The following is a 14055-nucleotide window of genomic DNA, read 5'->3' as shown; positions in this document are numbered from 1 at the left end:
TGAATGGATGATCTCTGCATGTGTATTTCCCACTGTAAAGCATGGAGGAGGAGGTGGTATGGGGTGGGGGTGCTTTGCTGGTGACACTGTCTGTGATTTATTTAGAATTCAAGGCACACTTAACCAGCATGGCTACCACAGCATTCTGCAGCGATACACCATCCCATCTGGTTTGGGATGAGTTGGACCGCAGAGTGGTTACTACATGATTCTATTTGTGTTATTTCATAGTTTTGATGTCTTCACTATTATTCTACAATGTAGAAAATTATCCAAATAAAGAAAAAACCCTTGAATGAGTAGGTGTTCTAAAACTTTTGACCAGTAGAGTACAATAAGGAAAGTTGAAAGATATCCCTATTAAAATACGTAAAAATAAACGCAACAACATAATTTGACCACACTAACAGTCCTATGGCTTCTGCACTTCTCTGTATGTCCCATCAGCTACACTAAAATCTGGTGAAGGGATCTACAAGAAATATGTGAACATCTTTTAGGACCAAACTAATTATACAAGAGGCCTATGCGCCTTATAAAAATAGATTATTATTAAAGATTTAAAAAACATAATTACAGTGCCTTGCAAAAGTATTCATCCCCCTTGGCGTTTTTCCTATTTTGTTGCATTATAACCTGTAATTTAAATGGATTTTTAATTGGATTTCATGTAATGGACATACACAAAATAGTCCAAATTGGTGAAGTGAAATGGAAAATATAACTTGTTTCAAAAAATTAAATAACAAAAATACCGGAAAAGTGGTGGTGCATATGTATTCACCCCCTTTGCTATGAAGCCTCTTAATAAGACCTGGTGCAACCAATTACCTTCAGAAGTCACATAATTAGTTAAATAAAGTCCACCTGTGTGCAATCTAAGTGTCACATGATCTGTCACATGATCTCAGTATATATTCACCTGTTATGAAATGCCCCAGAGTCTGCAACACCACTAAACAAGGGGCACCACCAAGCAAGCGGCACCATGAAGACCAAGGAGCTCTCCAAACAGGTCAGGGACAAAGTTGTGGAGAAGTACAGTTCAGGGTTGGGTTATAAAAAATATCTGAAACTTTGAACATCCCACGGAGCATCATTATATCCATTATTAAAAAATGGAAAGAATATGGCACCACAACAAACCTGCCAAGAGAGGGCCGCCCACCAAAACGCACAGACCAGGCAAGGAGGGCATTAATCAGAGAGGCAAAAGCCATTGCTTAAAGAAAAAAATAAGCAAACACGTTTGGTGTTCGCCAAAAGGCATGTGGGAGACTCCCCAAACATATGGAAGAACGTACTCTGGTCAGATGAGACTAAAATTGAGCTTTTTGGCCATCAAGGAAAACGCTATGTCTGCCGCAAACCCAACACCTCTCATCACCCCGAGAACACCATCCCCACATGGGTGGCAGCATCATGCTGTGGGGATGTTTTTCATCGGCAGGGACTGGAAAACTGGTCAGAATTGAAGGAATGATGGATGGCGCTAAATACAGGGAAATTCTTGAGGGAAACCTGTTTCAGTCTTCCAGAGATTTGAGACTGGGACGGAGGTTCACCTTCCAGCAGGACAATGACACTAAGCATACTGCTAAAGCAACACTTGAGTGGTTTAAGGGGAAACATTTAAATGTCTTGGAATAGCCTAGTCAAAGCCCAGACCTAAATCCAATTGAGAATCTGTGGTATGACTTAAAGATTGCTGTACACCAGTGGAACCCATCCAACTTGAAGGAGCTGGAGCAGTCTTGCCTTGAAGAATGGGCAAATATCCCAGTGGCGAGATGTGCCAAGCTTATAGAGACATACCCCAAGAGACTTGCAGCTGTAATTGCTGCAAACGGTAGCTCTACAAAGTATTGACTTTGGGGGGGTGAATAGTTATGCACGCTCAAATTCTGTTTTTGTCTTATTTCTTATTTGTTTCACAATAAAAAATATTTTGCATCTTCAAAGTGGTAGGCATGTTGTGTAAAAAAATCTATTTTAATTCCAGGTTGTAAGGCAACAAAATAGGAAGTATTGCCAAGGGGGTGAATACTTTCCAAGCCACTGTAATGAGATAAGAAGACGTTGTTAAGCAGATAATGGATTGAATTTATTGATCTATTGAATACAAGAATACACACCTCGTATTGTTGAAACATTATTATACACAATACAAGTATTTAATGGATAATAGGAGTTAATGAAATAAGATACAGCTATGAAATCCCCCACCACACACACATAGCACTCCTACTCTGAGATGAATGATGGATATGGATCCAGAGTTGCATATTATGCTACATAGGTTACCATGTTAATACTATTTAGTAAACTCTTAGAGAATGGGAGATATATTACTCTTTACAAAATGTTTTCTATTGAAACTTTATTTAGGGATCTGGAACCGGTGCCGGAGAGGAGGGAGATGAAAGAAAACATGTTTGTACTTTCTGGTGTTTTATCAGTGACCCTGAATGAGCAAAGCTCTTTCCACATAGACAGGAATAAGGTTTCTCTCGAGTGTGTATGCGTTGGTGTATAATCAGGTGTCCTGATTGATTGAAGCTCTTCCCACACTGATCACAGCTATAAGGCTCCTCTCCTGTGTGTATGCATTGGTGTTTAGTCAGGGATCCTGAATGATTGAAGCTCTTCCCACACTGATAACAGCTATAAGGCTTCTCTCCTGTGTGTATGCGCTGGTGTGTAATCACGGATCCTGAATGATTGAAGCTCTTCCCACAGTGATCACAGCTATGAGGCTTCTCTCCTGTGTGTATGCGTTGGTGTATAGTCAGGTTTCCTGATTGATTGAAGCTCTTCCCACACTGATCACAGCTATAAAGCTTCTCTCCTGTGTGTATGCGTTGATGTATAGTCAGGTGTCCTGAATGATTGAAGCCCTTTCCACACTGATCACAGCTATAAGGCTTCTCTCCTGTGTGTATGCGCTGGTGTATAGTCAGGTGTCCTGATTGATTGAAGCTCTTCCCACACAGATCACAGCTATAAGGCTTCTCTCCTGTGTGTATGCGTTGGTGTGTAGTCAGGTCTCCTGATCGACTGAAGCTCTTCCCACACTGATCACAGCTATAAGGCTTCTCTCCTGTGTGTATGCGTTGGTGTTTAGTCAGGGATCCTGAATGATTGAAGCTCTTCCCACAATGATAACAGCTATAAGGCTTCTCTCCTGTGTGTATGCGCTGGTGTGTAATCACAGATGCTGAATGATTGAAGCGCTTCCCACACTGATCACAGCTATAAGGCTTCTCTCCTGTGTGTATACGTTGGTGTGTAATCAGGGATGCTGAATGATTGAAGCGCTTCCCACACTGATCACAGCTATAAGGCTTCTCTCCTGTGTGTACACATTGGTGTGTAATCAGAGATCCTGACTTCCTGAAACTCTTCCCACACTGATCACAGCTATAAGTCTTCTCTCTTTTTGTGTATGCGTTGGTGTTTAGTCAGGTGTCCTGACGTCCTGAAATTCTTCCCACACTGATCACAGCTATAATTTTTCTCTCCTGTGTGTATGCGTTGGTGTATAGTCAGGTGTCCTGATCGACTGAAGCTCTTCCCACACTGATCACAGCTATAAGGCTTCTCTCCTGTGTGTATGCGTTGGTGTATAGTCAGATGTCCTGATCGACTGAAGCTCTTCCCACACTGATCACAGCTATAAGGCTTCTCTCCTGTGTGTATGTGTTGGTGTGTAGTCAGGTCTCCTGATCGACTGAAGCTCTTCCCACGCTGATCACAGCTATAAGGATTCTCTACTATGTGTATTCGCTGGTGTGTGGTTAGGTTTACGGATAAAGCAAAGGTCTTCCCACACTGATTACAGCTATAAGGTTTCTCTCCTGTGTGTATACGTTTGTGTGTAGTCTGGGCTCCTGATTGATCAAAGTATTTCCCACAATCAATGCAGGTGTAAGGCCTCTCCCCTGTATGAATTCTCTGATGAGATTGTAAGGTTTTAGATGCAGCTACACTCTTCCCACATTGAGAGCAGTGGTACGGTTTCCCTCCGGTGTGAATCTGCTCGTGAATGATCACTTCCTTCTGTTTAGCAAAACACATCCCACAGCCAGAACAGCAGTGGTGAGGTTTCTTCCCTATATGTCTCTGCTGGTGTTTCTTGAGGTGTTCTGATCTGGAGAGATTCTTCTCTGTCTTGTCAGCATCATGATGTTGTTGAGGCTCCCCAGATGATAAGCCCCTCCCACTGAGACAGCAATGATTAGGGCTGTCCCCTGTGAAACAAAGACATTGAATAATTAAGTTTAGCAAATATGGGTCCATAAACAGATGCCTTTTGCATCCCTTCGTTATTATTCCAGTAGAAATTGTGCACCAATTTCAATCTTTTTTTTTTTTTTTTTTTTTATAAAGTGCCCTATAATACAGAACACATGGAAATCTGATTTTGTAATATGAATAAAGCAAGAATTTTTAAAGCATATTGATTCTGAGTTTGGACAAATAAAGTTTGTATGTGAAAACTATTTCTAAGCTGCATACTTTCAGTTTTTCTGAACACACTGCACTTGCACAAAAAGTTAGTTTGCGCCGCTTGTGCTAGCACATGAACAGATCAAATACAACGCTATAACTCTGATTAAGGCGTTTACATGTCCTAATAATTCCAAAGATTGCTCAGAAAACCAGGTGTTTTTAAAGGACTATTTTTCCAAGGTCAAGTAGTGGTTTTGTTGTTTCCAGTAGTCCCCTGTTACGGTCAACACTGTTACTTTATTTGGCACATAGGCACTTAGTATAGTATTTGTTTTTTATTGAACCCCCTGAGATGGGAAAACATGTTTTTTATTAAGTTGAACACATGCTCTTTATGACAGAACGTTAAAATTAGGTGAAATCAAACGGTTTCTTTGACCAAGTTACACTTCTCAAATTTGAGTGGAACGACCAGATATTTTCATCAATATATAATGAATCAATGAATTGTTACAGAAGCAGACTGTAGTCTGATCCACACACCATGGTTCTTACTTAATGAAATCAAATCTCCATGTTCTTCTTCTCCTTCTCCTCTCTCAGTTCCACTCTGCCCCGGTGTTTTCCTGCAGTCGACCAGACCCAGCAGTAAAGTACCGGGAGGCGGTCGACCTGGGGACTCCTGGAGGGTGGAGGGGGACGGGCTAGATTTGTCCTGTTGGCCGCAAGAAGTATTCTACATAGATTAATATTAAACAAAATATTTTATTAATTCAGTCTAAACGTCTGATTTGGGTGCATCCCTCGAATATGTCCTTTTACCTGAAATGTTCAATCGTTCACTACAACCCACAAATCTAAGAGCATTGGATTGGTGGAGGCATGGGCAAGTTTCCACCATATTTCTTATTCCAGTAATTTCCTTTCAAACAGCGAGGAAGAGGCGAAGCAAGATGGATAACTGGGCCCAAAATCTGGCTTCTGGCTTATTTGATCGAATATACATTTCGTAACGATTAGGTTGTTAGGAGTGTATATGTAAAAGTAGGTTACGTGACATCCCGGCAACTTTGAGAAAAAATAACATTGTATGGGAGTAGTGCCTGGTCGTCACTAGTTACCACAAACAAAGTCAAACCACACTCATTTCTACAATTGATCTTATTAAAATGTGATCTTAACCCTAACCACACTAACTTTATGCATAACCCTAAATAAGTAGAAATACGATATAGCAGTGCTTAATTTGAGCCGGATCCTTCTGGAACAGCATCAGGCACCATTCAGATTAGACTTTGTTTGTTCTGGCAACTATTTGCCAGGATCTGGTACCTCTCGCAGCATGATTTAAGAATTGTTAAGTCAAGTTTCCTCCTCGTTATTTCTCCCGCCCCCCAGAAAGACCATGTAAAAGCGCTGTGATCTTTCTGTGTAATCATCCTATCCTGCCACACTGATTCCAGATCTGTTCTCTTAATTGTACATAGAGGTTATGGGGAGGGCCGGTGGGGTAAGTAACTGATCTTGACACAGGTGTTGGTAGTGGTGGTCAGCTAGTGGAGAGGTCCCTACATATTCACGTCACGTAGCCTAGGCTAGTCGTCTCTCAACTGAATTTGAATCGTGGGAAAGCCAAATAAAAAACTGGATAAGAAAAGGCAATTGAGTTAGATTACATTTTTGAAGTCCAAAAATCTAGAGAAAGATGGTGAATCAAACCCAGAACGAGCCAGAGAACTGTCAGTGCCTGAGGAGAGGAGTGAGGGGCAAACTGTTCCTGGTGGCGATGCCTTAGCTAGCAGCGCTGCTAATCCCGCCAGTTCAGCATCACCACCGGCACCTCCACTAGCTAGTAGGCAGAGTAGCGAGTCAGACTCAGCAGGAGAGGGAGACGGGGAGCTGGGGGTAGGGGGATAGTTCATCCACCGACAAAGTGCTCGGAGCTGGTGCAATTTGCAGGTCAAGAACAAGCAAACGTATAACCCCTGGCTTGTCATTTATAATTCAAAGTTGGGCTGTACAACATGCAAAAAGGTAGGAAGCTTGGGTCTAGAAACGACTGGAGGGATTAAACTTGCAAAAGAGTCGATGGAATGTACAGTAACATCCTCTGCCCCAGACGTAAAACAAGAGACCTCAGAAAAAAGGTTTTTGAACATGCTCCAACCAAGGCACATTTGGTGGCAGAAAGCCTTGTAGTCAAGGCTAAAGAGGACACCCAGGTTATAGTTAACACTCAAAATGAAAAAATAGACACTACAGCCAGAGTCTTCAGAACAGCCTTAGAAGGAGGCTAAACGTCACAGCCACAGGCCCGCTCATGGCTTTGAGCAAGAAATGTACTCTCAGGAGTTAAATGGACTTGACATGGGGAAAGTCATTGTGGGAGGTATTGAAAACTAAGGTAGGACTTTATTTTTTCTTTACAAACTTGTTCTGTGAAGGTAATCTGAATATGTGCTTCATTTTATCACACAGGCAGGAGGCCTATATATTCTGATATGTGTTCTAATGTAGCCTACATTGATTTGTTTTATTTGAAGTTATATTACAATATTGTGATATTTGTTCTACTGCTACATTGATGTCTTAAAAATTCTATGAAATGTGGGTATGCAAGCCCCACAGCTGAGTATGTGTGGATATGCATATGGCGGGTGTTCTGCAGTGTCTTCTAAAAATGTTGCTGTACATTGATGTCTAGAAAATTAGCCTATAAGAAATTCGGACTTGTGTAAGCCCCGAAACTATACTCAAGTATGTGGCCATACTGCAGTGACATTTAAAATGCTTTGAATTAATCAGCACCTTGTAGAGCGCTGTCCGTTTCACCACCATAGATAGTAGGCTACTTAGCTGTTTACTCTGTCTGCTGCGCTGCTACGTTGTGTTTGACACTTTTTTCTCAATGTGTTCCGGTACCTCAGAGCACCTCGGATAACCACCCCTCTCGCAGACACTACAGTTGAAGTCGGAAGTTTACATACACCTTAGCCAAATACATTTAAACTCAGTTTTTCACAATTCCTGACATTTAATCCTAGTAAAAATTCCCTGTCTTAGGTCAGTTAGGATCCCCACTTTATTTTAAGAATGTGAAATGTCAGAATAATAGTAGAGAGAATGATTTATTTCAGCTTTTATTGATTTCATCACATTCCCAGTGATCAGAAGTTTACATACACACTATTCGTATTTGGTAACATTGCGTTTTAAGTTGTTTAACTTGGGTCAAACATTTCAGGTAGTCTTCCACAAGCTTCCCACAATAAGTTGGGTGAATTTTGGCCCATTTCTCCTGACAGAGCTGGTGTAACTGAGTCAGGTTTGTAGGCCTCCTTGCTCGCACACGATTTTCAGTTCTTCCCTCAAATTTTCTATAGGATTGAGGTCAGGGCTTTGTGATGGCCACTCCAATACCTTGACTTTGTTGTCCTTAAGCCATTTTGCCACAACTTTGGAAGTATGCTTGGGGTCATTGTCCATTTGGAAGACCCATTTGCGACCAAGCTTTAACTTTTTGACTGTTGTCTTGAGATGTTGCTTCAATATATATCCACATAATTTTCCTTTCTCATGATGTCATCTATTTTGTGAAGTGCACCAGTCCCTACTGCAGCAAAGCACCCCCACAGCATAATGCTGCCACCCCCGTGTTTCACGGTTGTGATCCAGGCTCTGTCGCAGCCGGCCGCGACCGGGAGACTCATGGGCGGCGCACAATTGGCCCAGCGCTCGTCCAGGGTAGGGGAGGGAATGGCCGGCAGGGATGTAGCTCAGTTGATAGAGCATGGTGTTTGCAATGCCAGGGTTGTGGGTTCGTTTCCCACGGGGCCAGTATAAAAAAAAATGTATTCACTAACTGTAAGTCGCTCTGGATAAGAGCGTCTGCTAAATGACTAAAATGTAATGTAAAATGTGTTCTTCGGCTTGCAAGCTTCTTCCTTGCTGAGCGGCCATTCAGGTTATATCAATATAGGACTTGTTTTACTATAGGACTTGTTTTACTCTGGCTATAGATACTTTTGTACTTGTTTACTCCAGCATCTTCACAAGGTGCTGTTGTTCTGGGATTGATTTGCACTTTTCGCACCAAAGTACGTTCATTTCTAAAGCCATGACATCATTTTCTGGAATTTTCCAAGCTGTTTAAAGGCACAGTCAACTTAGTGTATGTAAACTTCTGACCCACTGGAATTGTGATACAGTGAATTATAAGTGAAATAATCTGTCTGTAAACAATTGTAGGAAAAATTACTTGTGTCATGCACAAAGTAGATGTCCTAACCGACTTGCCAAAACTATAGTTTGTTAACAAGAAATGTGTGTAGTGGTTGAAAAACTAGTTTTAATGACTCCAACCTAAGTGTATGTAAACTTCCGACTTCAACTGTATGTGTTACCGGACCTCCCAAAATACAAATTAAGCACTGCGATATAGACGTTTGACTTTGTGGTTGTGGTAACAGGCATATCTGCCCTCTCATTGGCTATAATGGTCCCACCTGATCTTGCCTCTTCACGATTGCCTTCCATTTTTGAAGACATTTATTTTCTTTGTTAGACCTGCCACTTAAGTATCTGGTCAAATAATGGCTAATGTGTTCGAAATCAGTGAAGGAATGTGAACACTTTGGGATGAAGGAGAGATAATTAGGTCATAGTCACATATTCCTAAACATGATATAGTAGTAGGCTACATTGTTTTAGGAAAAATAAATCCCAACAAGTTTTACCGTAATGTTTTTTCCCCCAGACGTTTATATCGAACACAGGAATGTGGAAGATCAAATATAATGAAAACTAGGCCTAGACATTTTATACAGCACAGCAGGCCTATAATGTTAAAACCAGACTTACCGGATCCATTGTAGAATATACTGTTTATTTGTATGACATGAAACGTTGTCGGCTACAACAGAACAGTTAGGCTGCTGTCGTCGTCTTCTTCTTCTTCTTCTTCTTCTTCAATGAGGTTTAACGGCGGTTGGCATCCAATTTGTTTCATTACCGCCACCTACTAGACTGGAGTACAACTCCCTTATATTTCGCTTGAAAAATAAAATAAAATATAGAAATACCCTACCATCAGTGGCGGCTGGCCGATAGAGGGCGCTAGGGCGCCGCCCCTTAAATAAAATTATTTAAAAAAAAAATAATAATAATAATAAAAAACATCAGTATGTCAATATTTGTGTGTTTGAAATATGGAATGCACACAGTAATATGTGTAAGATATGATAGAAAATCATATTCGCAACCTTTCCTCTGCCTGTCAAACGCCTCGTCAGCTCTGGGCGATACAGAAAGTGCCCCGAGGAGGCGGGTCTTACGTAGCAGTTAAGCCAATTGCTAATTTAAGATATGAATGTATGACATAAAATGTAGCTAATCAGCGATTTTAATTCGAATCAAGGAGGGCGATTATTTTATCGCCCAGCTCGCCCCTGATAAAATAAGGACCGGGCTCCAGTGGCGCCATTTTTACTAGACGACAATGGCGAACGCAAACGTTACTCCTCCAAGACCCAACCCTAACTCGGTGAAATCTCTCCTCCAAGATCCGTTTGAGAGGAGAACTTTGTCAGAGAAAGTTCGGGTGAAAGAGCTGGGCCCAGATCAACCTGACCTCTCAATCAGACAGCAGGCTAGCGAGAAAGGGAAGCAGTATATGCGCGGCTTCTCCCGTAGCTGGTACACCAGGAAGGCTTGGCTAGCTGGGTGCACTGATGCTAATGCTTTATTTTGCTTTCCGTGCTTGCTTTTTTAAAACGACGGGGTCAGATTCAGCATGGACAGGTACCGGAGTGAGGGATATGAAGCACCTGTCAGAGAAGGTAAAGAAACATGAGAACACCAGGGCACACATGGACAACTCTGTAAAGCTAGCTGTATTAGGGAAGGGTGAACATTGCTACGCAGCTGGATGACGGCCACAGGATTGCGGTGAGGAAACACAATGAGGAGGTGGATAAAAACAGGCACATTCTATCCAAAATTATCGGGAATTGTGTGAAGTTCTGTGGGGCTTTTGAGTTGGCCTTGCGTGGGCACGAGGAGACTGACTTCTCGGACAACCCCGGCATTTTCCGGGGCTTAGTGGATTTTGTTGCCTCCCTCGACAGTGTGCTGGAGGAGCACCTGAAGACAGCTACCGTTTTTAAGGGCACGTCAAAGACGATACAGAACGAGCTGTTGGACTGTATGTTGTCAGTGCTTAAGGATTACATCCTGGAGGAAGTAAAGAGTGCTGATTTTATCGCCATTCAAGCTGACGAGACGACTGACGTTTCCACCCACTGCCAGTTGGTGCTTGTGATACGCTACATCGATGCTAAAAGTAACGTCCCAAGAGCGTTTTTGCGAGTTCATTTTGATCGAGAACGAACCGCCGACACCATCGCTACAGCGCTGCTGGAGAGGCTCAGCACCATACTCTCACATGGACAAAAGGCCAAACTTATTGCCCAGGCTTACGACGGAGCAAGTGTGATGAGGGGGAGCCACCGGCGGAGTGCAGCGTAAAATAGTGGATGTGTACGAAAATGCGCACTACGTCCACTGCTATGCACATCAGCTGAACCTCATCATGCAGCAGGCTACTTCACGCATCCCCAGGATCGGCACTTTCTTTTCCGACCTTGCAGGATTTTCTGCTTTCTTCTCCAGGTCTCCCAAGCGAACCACCGTGCTTGACGAAGTGGTTGCGCATAGACTCCCAGAGCCTCTACAACACGGTGGAACTTCCACAGTCGCGCTGTAAACACTGTGTACGAGTACAGGGATGACCTCCTAACGTGTTTCCAGACCATCAGAGACTCTGGGAACTTTGATGCCCCGACTGTCAGAGAGGCGGGGGGCTTTGTGAGGATGCTCGAAGACGAGGCTTTCTGTTTTTCCTGGCACTGTTCCACAAGATCATGCCAAATGTGGACATGCTTTTCAGCCAGCTGCAGAAGAGGAACATCGACCCTGTCTTCATTAAAGCACTTGTCCAGAGGTTCACAGAAAGCATGCTAACAATCAGGTAAATAACTATATTTACTATTGGCTGATAAAGATGCTGTTAGAAAGATGAATAGTTCACTTACAACAGTTTAAAAGCCTAAATGTGTCTGGTCATCAAAGTGAGTGATTATCATAGAGCCGTCACAATTATATTTGTTTTAGTATTTTAAAAGAAAAGAGAAGACATTTACATTACATTTTAGTCATTTAGCAGACGCTCTTATCCAGAGCGACTTACAGTTAAGAGTGCATACATTTTTTTCATACTGGCCCCCGTGGGAAACGAACCCACAACCCTGGCGTTGCAAGCGCCATGCTCTACCAACTGAGCTACACGGGACCACATTAGTTTTGGCAAGATCTGAAAAAAGAAGTTGGTGGAGTGCAACCCTCAAACATTGAAGAATTACAGCAGTTTGCTGCTGAAGAATGGGCCAAATTGCCAGCAGAAAAGGTGCAAAGCTCATTGATGTCTACAATAAGCATATGTTGGCAGCTATCTTGGCCAAAAGCTGTGCAACCAAGTACTAGCTCCAGGGTGCCAATAATTTAGTCCATGACATTTGTCTATATTTTCTAAATTACAATTGTAAACTTAAGTTTACAGAAATATAATTAAAGGTGTGGAGACCCATTTTTTCCTCTCAAATTTCAACTGATTTTAGAAGAAATAGGGAATTATTTAAGAAAAGCCCAAGGGTGCCAATATATTTGGACACAACTGTATGCCTTCAGTCTAATTGGAATGTATGGCAGTAGAGTTGTTTGTATTTCTCCCTAACCAAAATGGCTGCCATTAGGATACCATTCAGGATTTTTTTTCACACTGTGTTACCACGACAATCACGCCAAATGAGCATTGCATTTGTGTGCTCCTTCAGTGTGAATGCGCAAATTTGATATGGGTCACATGTAAAACTGATATATAATTGATACAGATTTACGGTATGTTGCCTATATATTACTATATACCGGTATTGATGCACAGACCAGTTTGGGTTTTTACTTTACCTTCTATAACGGTATTTCAATGTTTGGTTTGTTAAATGTGGTAATGCCACTCCGCCATGTGTAACGTCCGTTTTTCTAGTTTACTCCGCAATTTGGGTCGTCTCTCTCCCTCTCTCACCAAGTACCACCCCGTCACTCAAGGAGCGCAGTTGTTGTTACTCGACCACGAGAACAAGTGTTTGTCCAAAAAGACACAATCAGGCGTTGATAATAATGCAGGAAAGTACTACACAGTTGTAATAATTATTCAGGTGTCCACCAGGTCAATTTCTAGAAGAGGCCTAGTTGTTATTGAAGATTAACTTTATTGCTAAGTACAGCAGAACAAAATTATGTTGCATCCCTCTCACAAATGTAATAGAAAAAGGCTTTAAAACGTAATAACATCAGTTAATTATGTACATCACAGGTTAAAAGCAGTTACTAGACATAGTTTGTGTGTATATACACACTATCTGTCTGTCTGTCTGTCTGTCTGTCTATATATATATATATATATATATATATATATATATATATATATAAAAAAGTCACTGGTTGTGTGTTGAGGGGGAATTAGCAGTGAGCTAAGAAGTCTGATTGCAAGTTATCAAATTAAACTTTATTTTTTGGACCCAGGGCCTCAATTCTCTTTGTGTGGGGGACAGCGCATCCTGACGAGCAGCAACAGCCCATCAAGCGACGGAGGATGCTGGGACCAGGAGAACAACAGAGGTTGGCTATAGAGGTAAGTTGTGATGTAATTGTCAGTGTTTCCCCATAGAACTTTTTTTCAGGCCTGGTAGTATGTAGCCAAAACCCTGAACAATCAGCACCTTGGTAATCATATACTTGAGTTGGACATAGGCATGTGTCAGTCAGGATCACTTGCATCAAAATAGCTTAATTGCAAATTAAAGCTGATGATGTATCTTTACAGGTATGTGATACCATCCTGAGTCATGCCAAAGAGAGGTTCTCCTTCACCCAGCACCTCATCAGCGCAACACTATTGCACAGAGTTGTTCCCACAACCAGTGTAAGTTCCCGATACAGCGCTGAAACAACCGTGGAGGCGCACCCCATGTTGAACAAGGCCAAGCTCAAAACCGAACTGTCCCTCATCTATGAGAACAGTGAGTTCAAGGCTTGTAGTGGTGCAGTGCCCCTGACCAGTTCTTCATGGAGAACAACCTTCAGAGCACTTTCACAGAGACTGCCAGCCTCCTCAAGATCCTCATCACCACACCCATGACAACTGCTGAGTCAGAAAGGTGCTTCTCTGCACTGAAAAGGATCAAGACCTTCCGAGAAACAGCATGACACAGGATCGCCTGAACGCTCTGGCCATGCTCTCCATGGAGAAGAAACTTGTCAGGGACATTCCTGACTTTAATCAAAGGGTCATTGAGAGGTTTGCCACTCAGAAGGACAGACGGGCAAAATTCCTGTACAAATAAGATGACAGACACACACACACAGAGCAGCTCTGGCCGCATGTTTCTTTGTATATAGTTGACCTTAGCATAAAAAATCCAGTTATATATGGTACTCTAGAAAGTCTTAATAGTGTCTTTGCTAATATTACTGTATATATGTTGTTTT

The 14055-nt window shown here is 42.1% G+C and overlaps 1 protein-coding gene across 1 annotated transcript; it reads right to left on the bottom strand.

The window, feature by feature from the left end:
- Positions 1-3397: 3397 nt before the first annotated feature.
- On the bottom strand, positions 3398-9397 carry LOC121576326 (zinc finger protein 239). Its single transcript, XM_045215047.1, has 3 exons — positions 9313-9397; positions 4996-5167; positions 3398-4250 (listed from the first exon to the last, which is right to left on the bottom strand). Exons 1-3 carry the CDS (start codon positions 9319-9321, stop codon positions 3421-3423), a joined length of 1011 nt encoding a protein of 336 aa, XP_045070982.1. The 5' UTR covers positions 9322-9397; the 3' UTR covers positions 3398-3420.
- Between the last annotated feature and the right edge of the window lie 4658 nt (positions 9398-14055).

This window comes from Coregonus clupeaformis, unplaced genomic scaffold (assembly GCF_020615455.1).
Source record: "Coregonus clupeaformis isolate EN_2021a unplaced genomic scaffold, ASM2061545v1 scaf0358, whole genome shotgun sequence".
Classification (NCBI taxonomy): Eukaryota; Metazoa; Chordata; class Actinopteri; order Salmoniformes; family Salmonidae; genus Coregonus; species Coregonus clupeaformis.
Note: the sequence above shows the minus strand (reverse complement) of the source record. Positions and strands in the feature narration are given on the sequence as shown.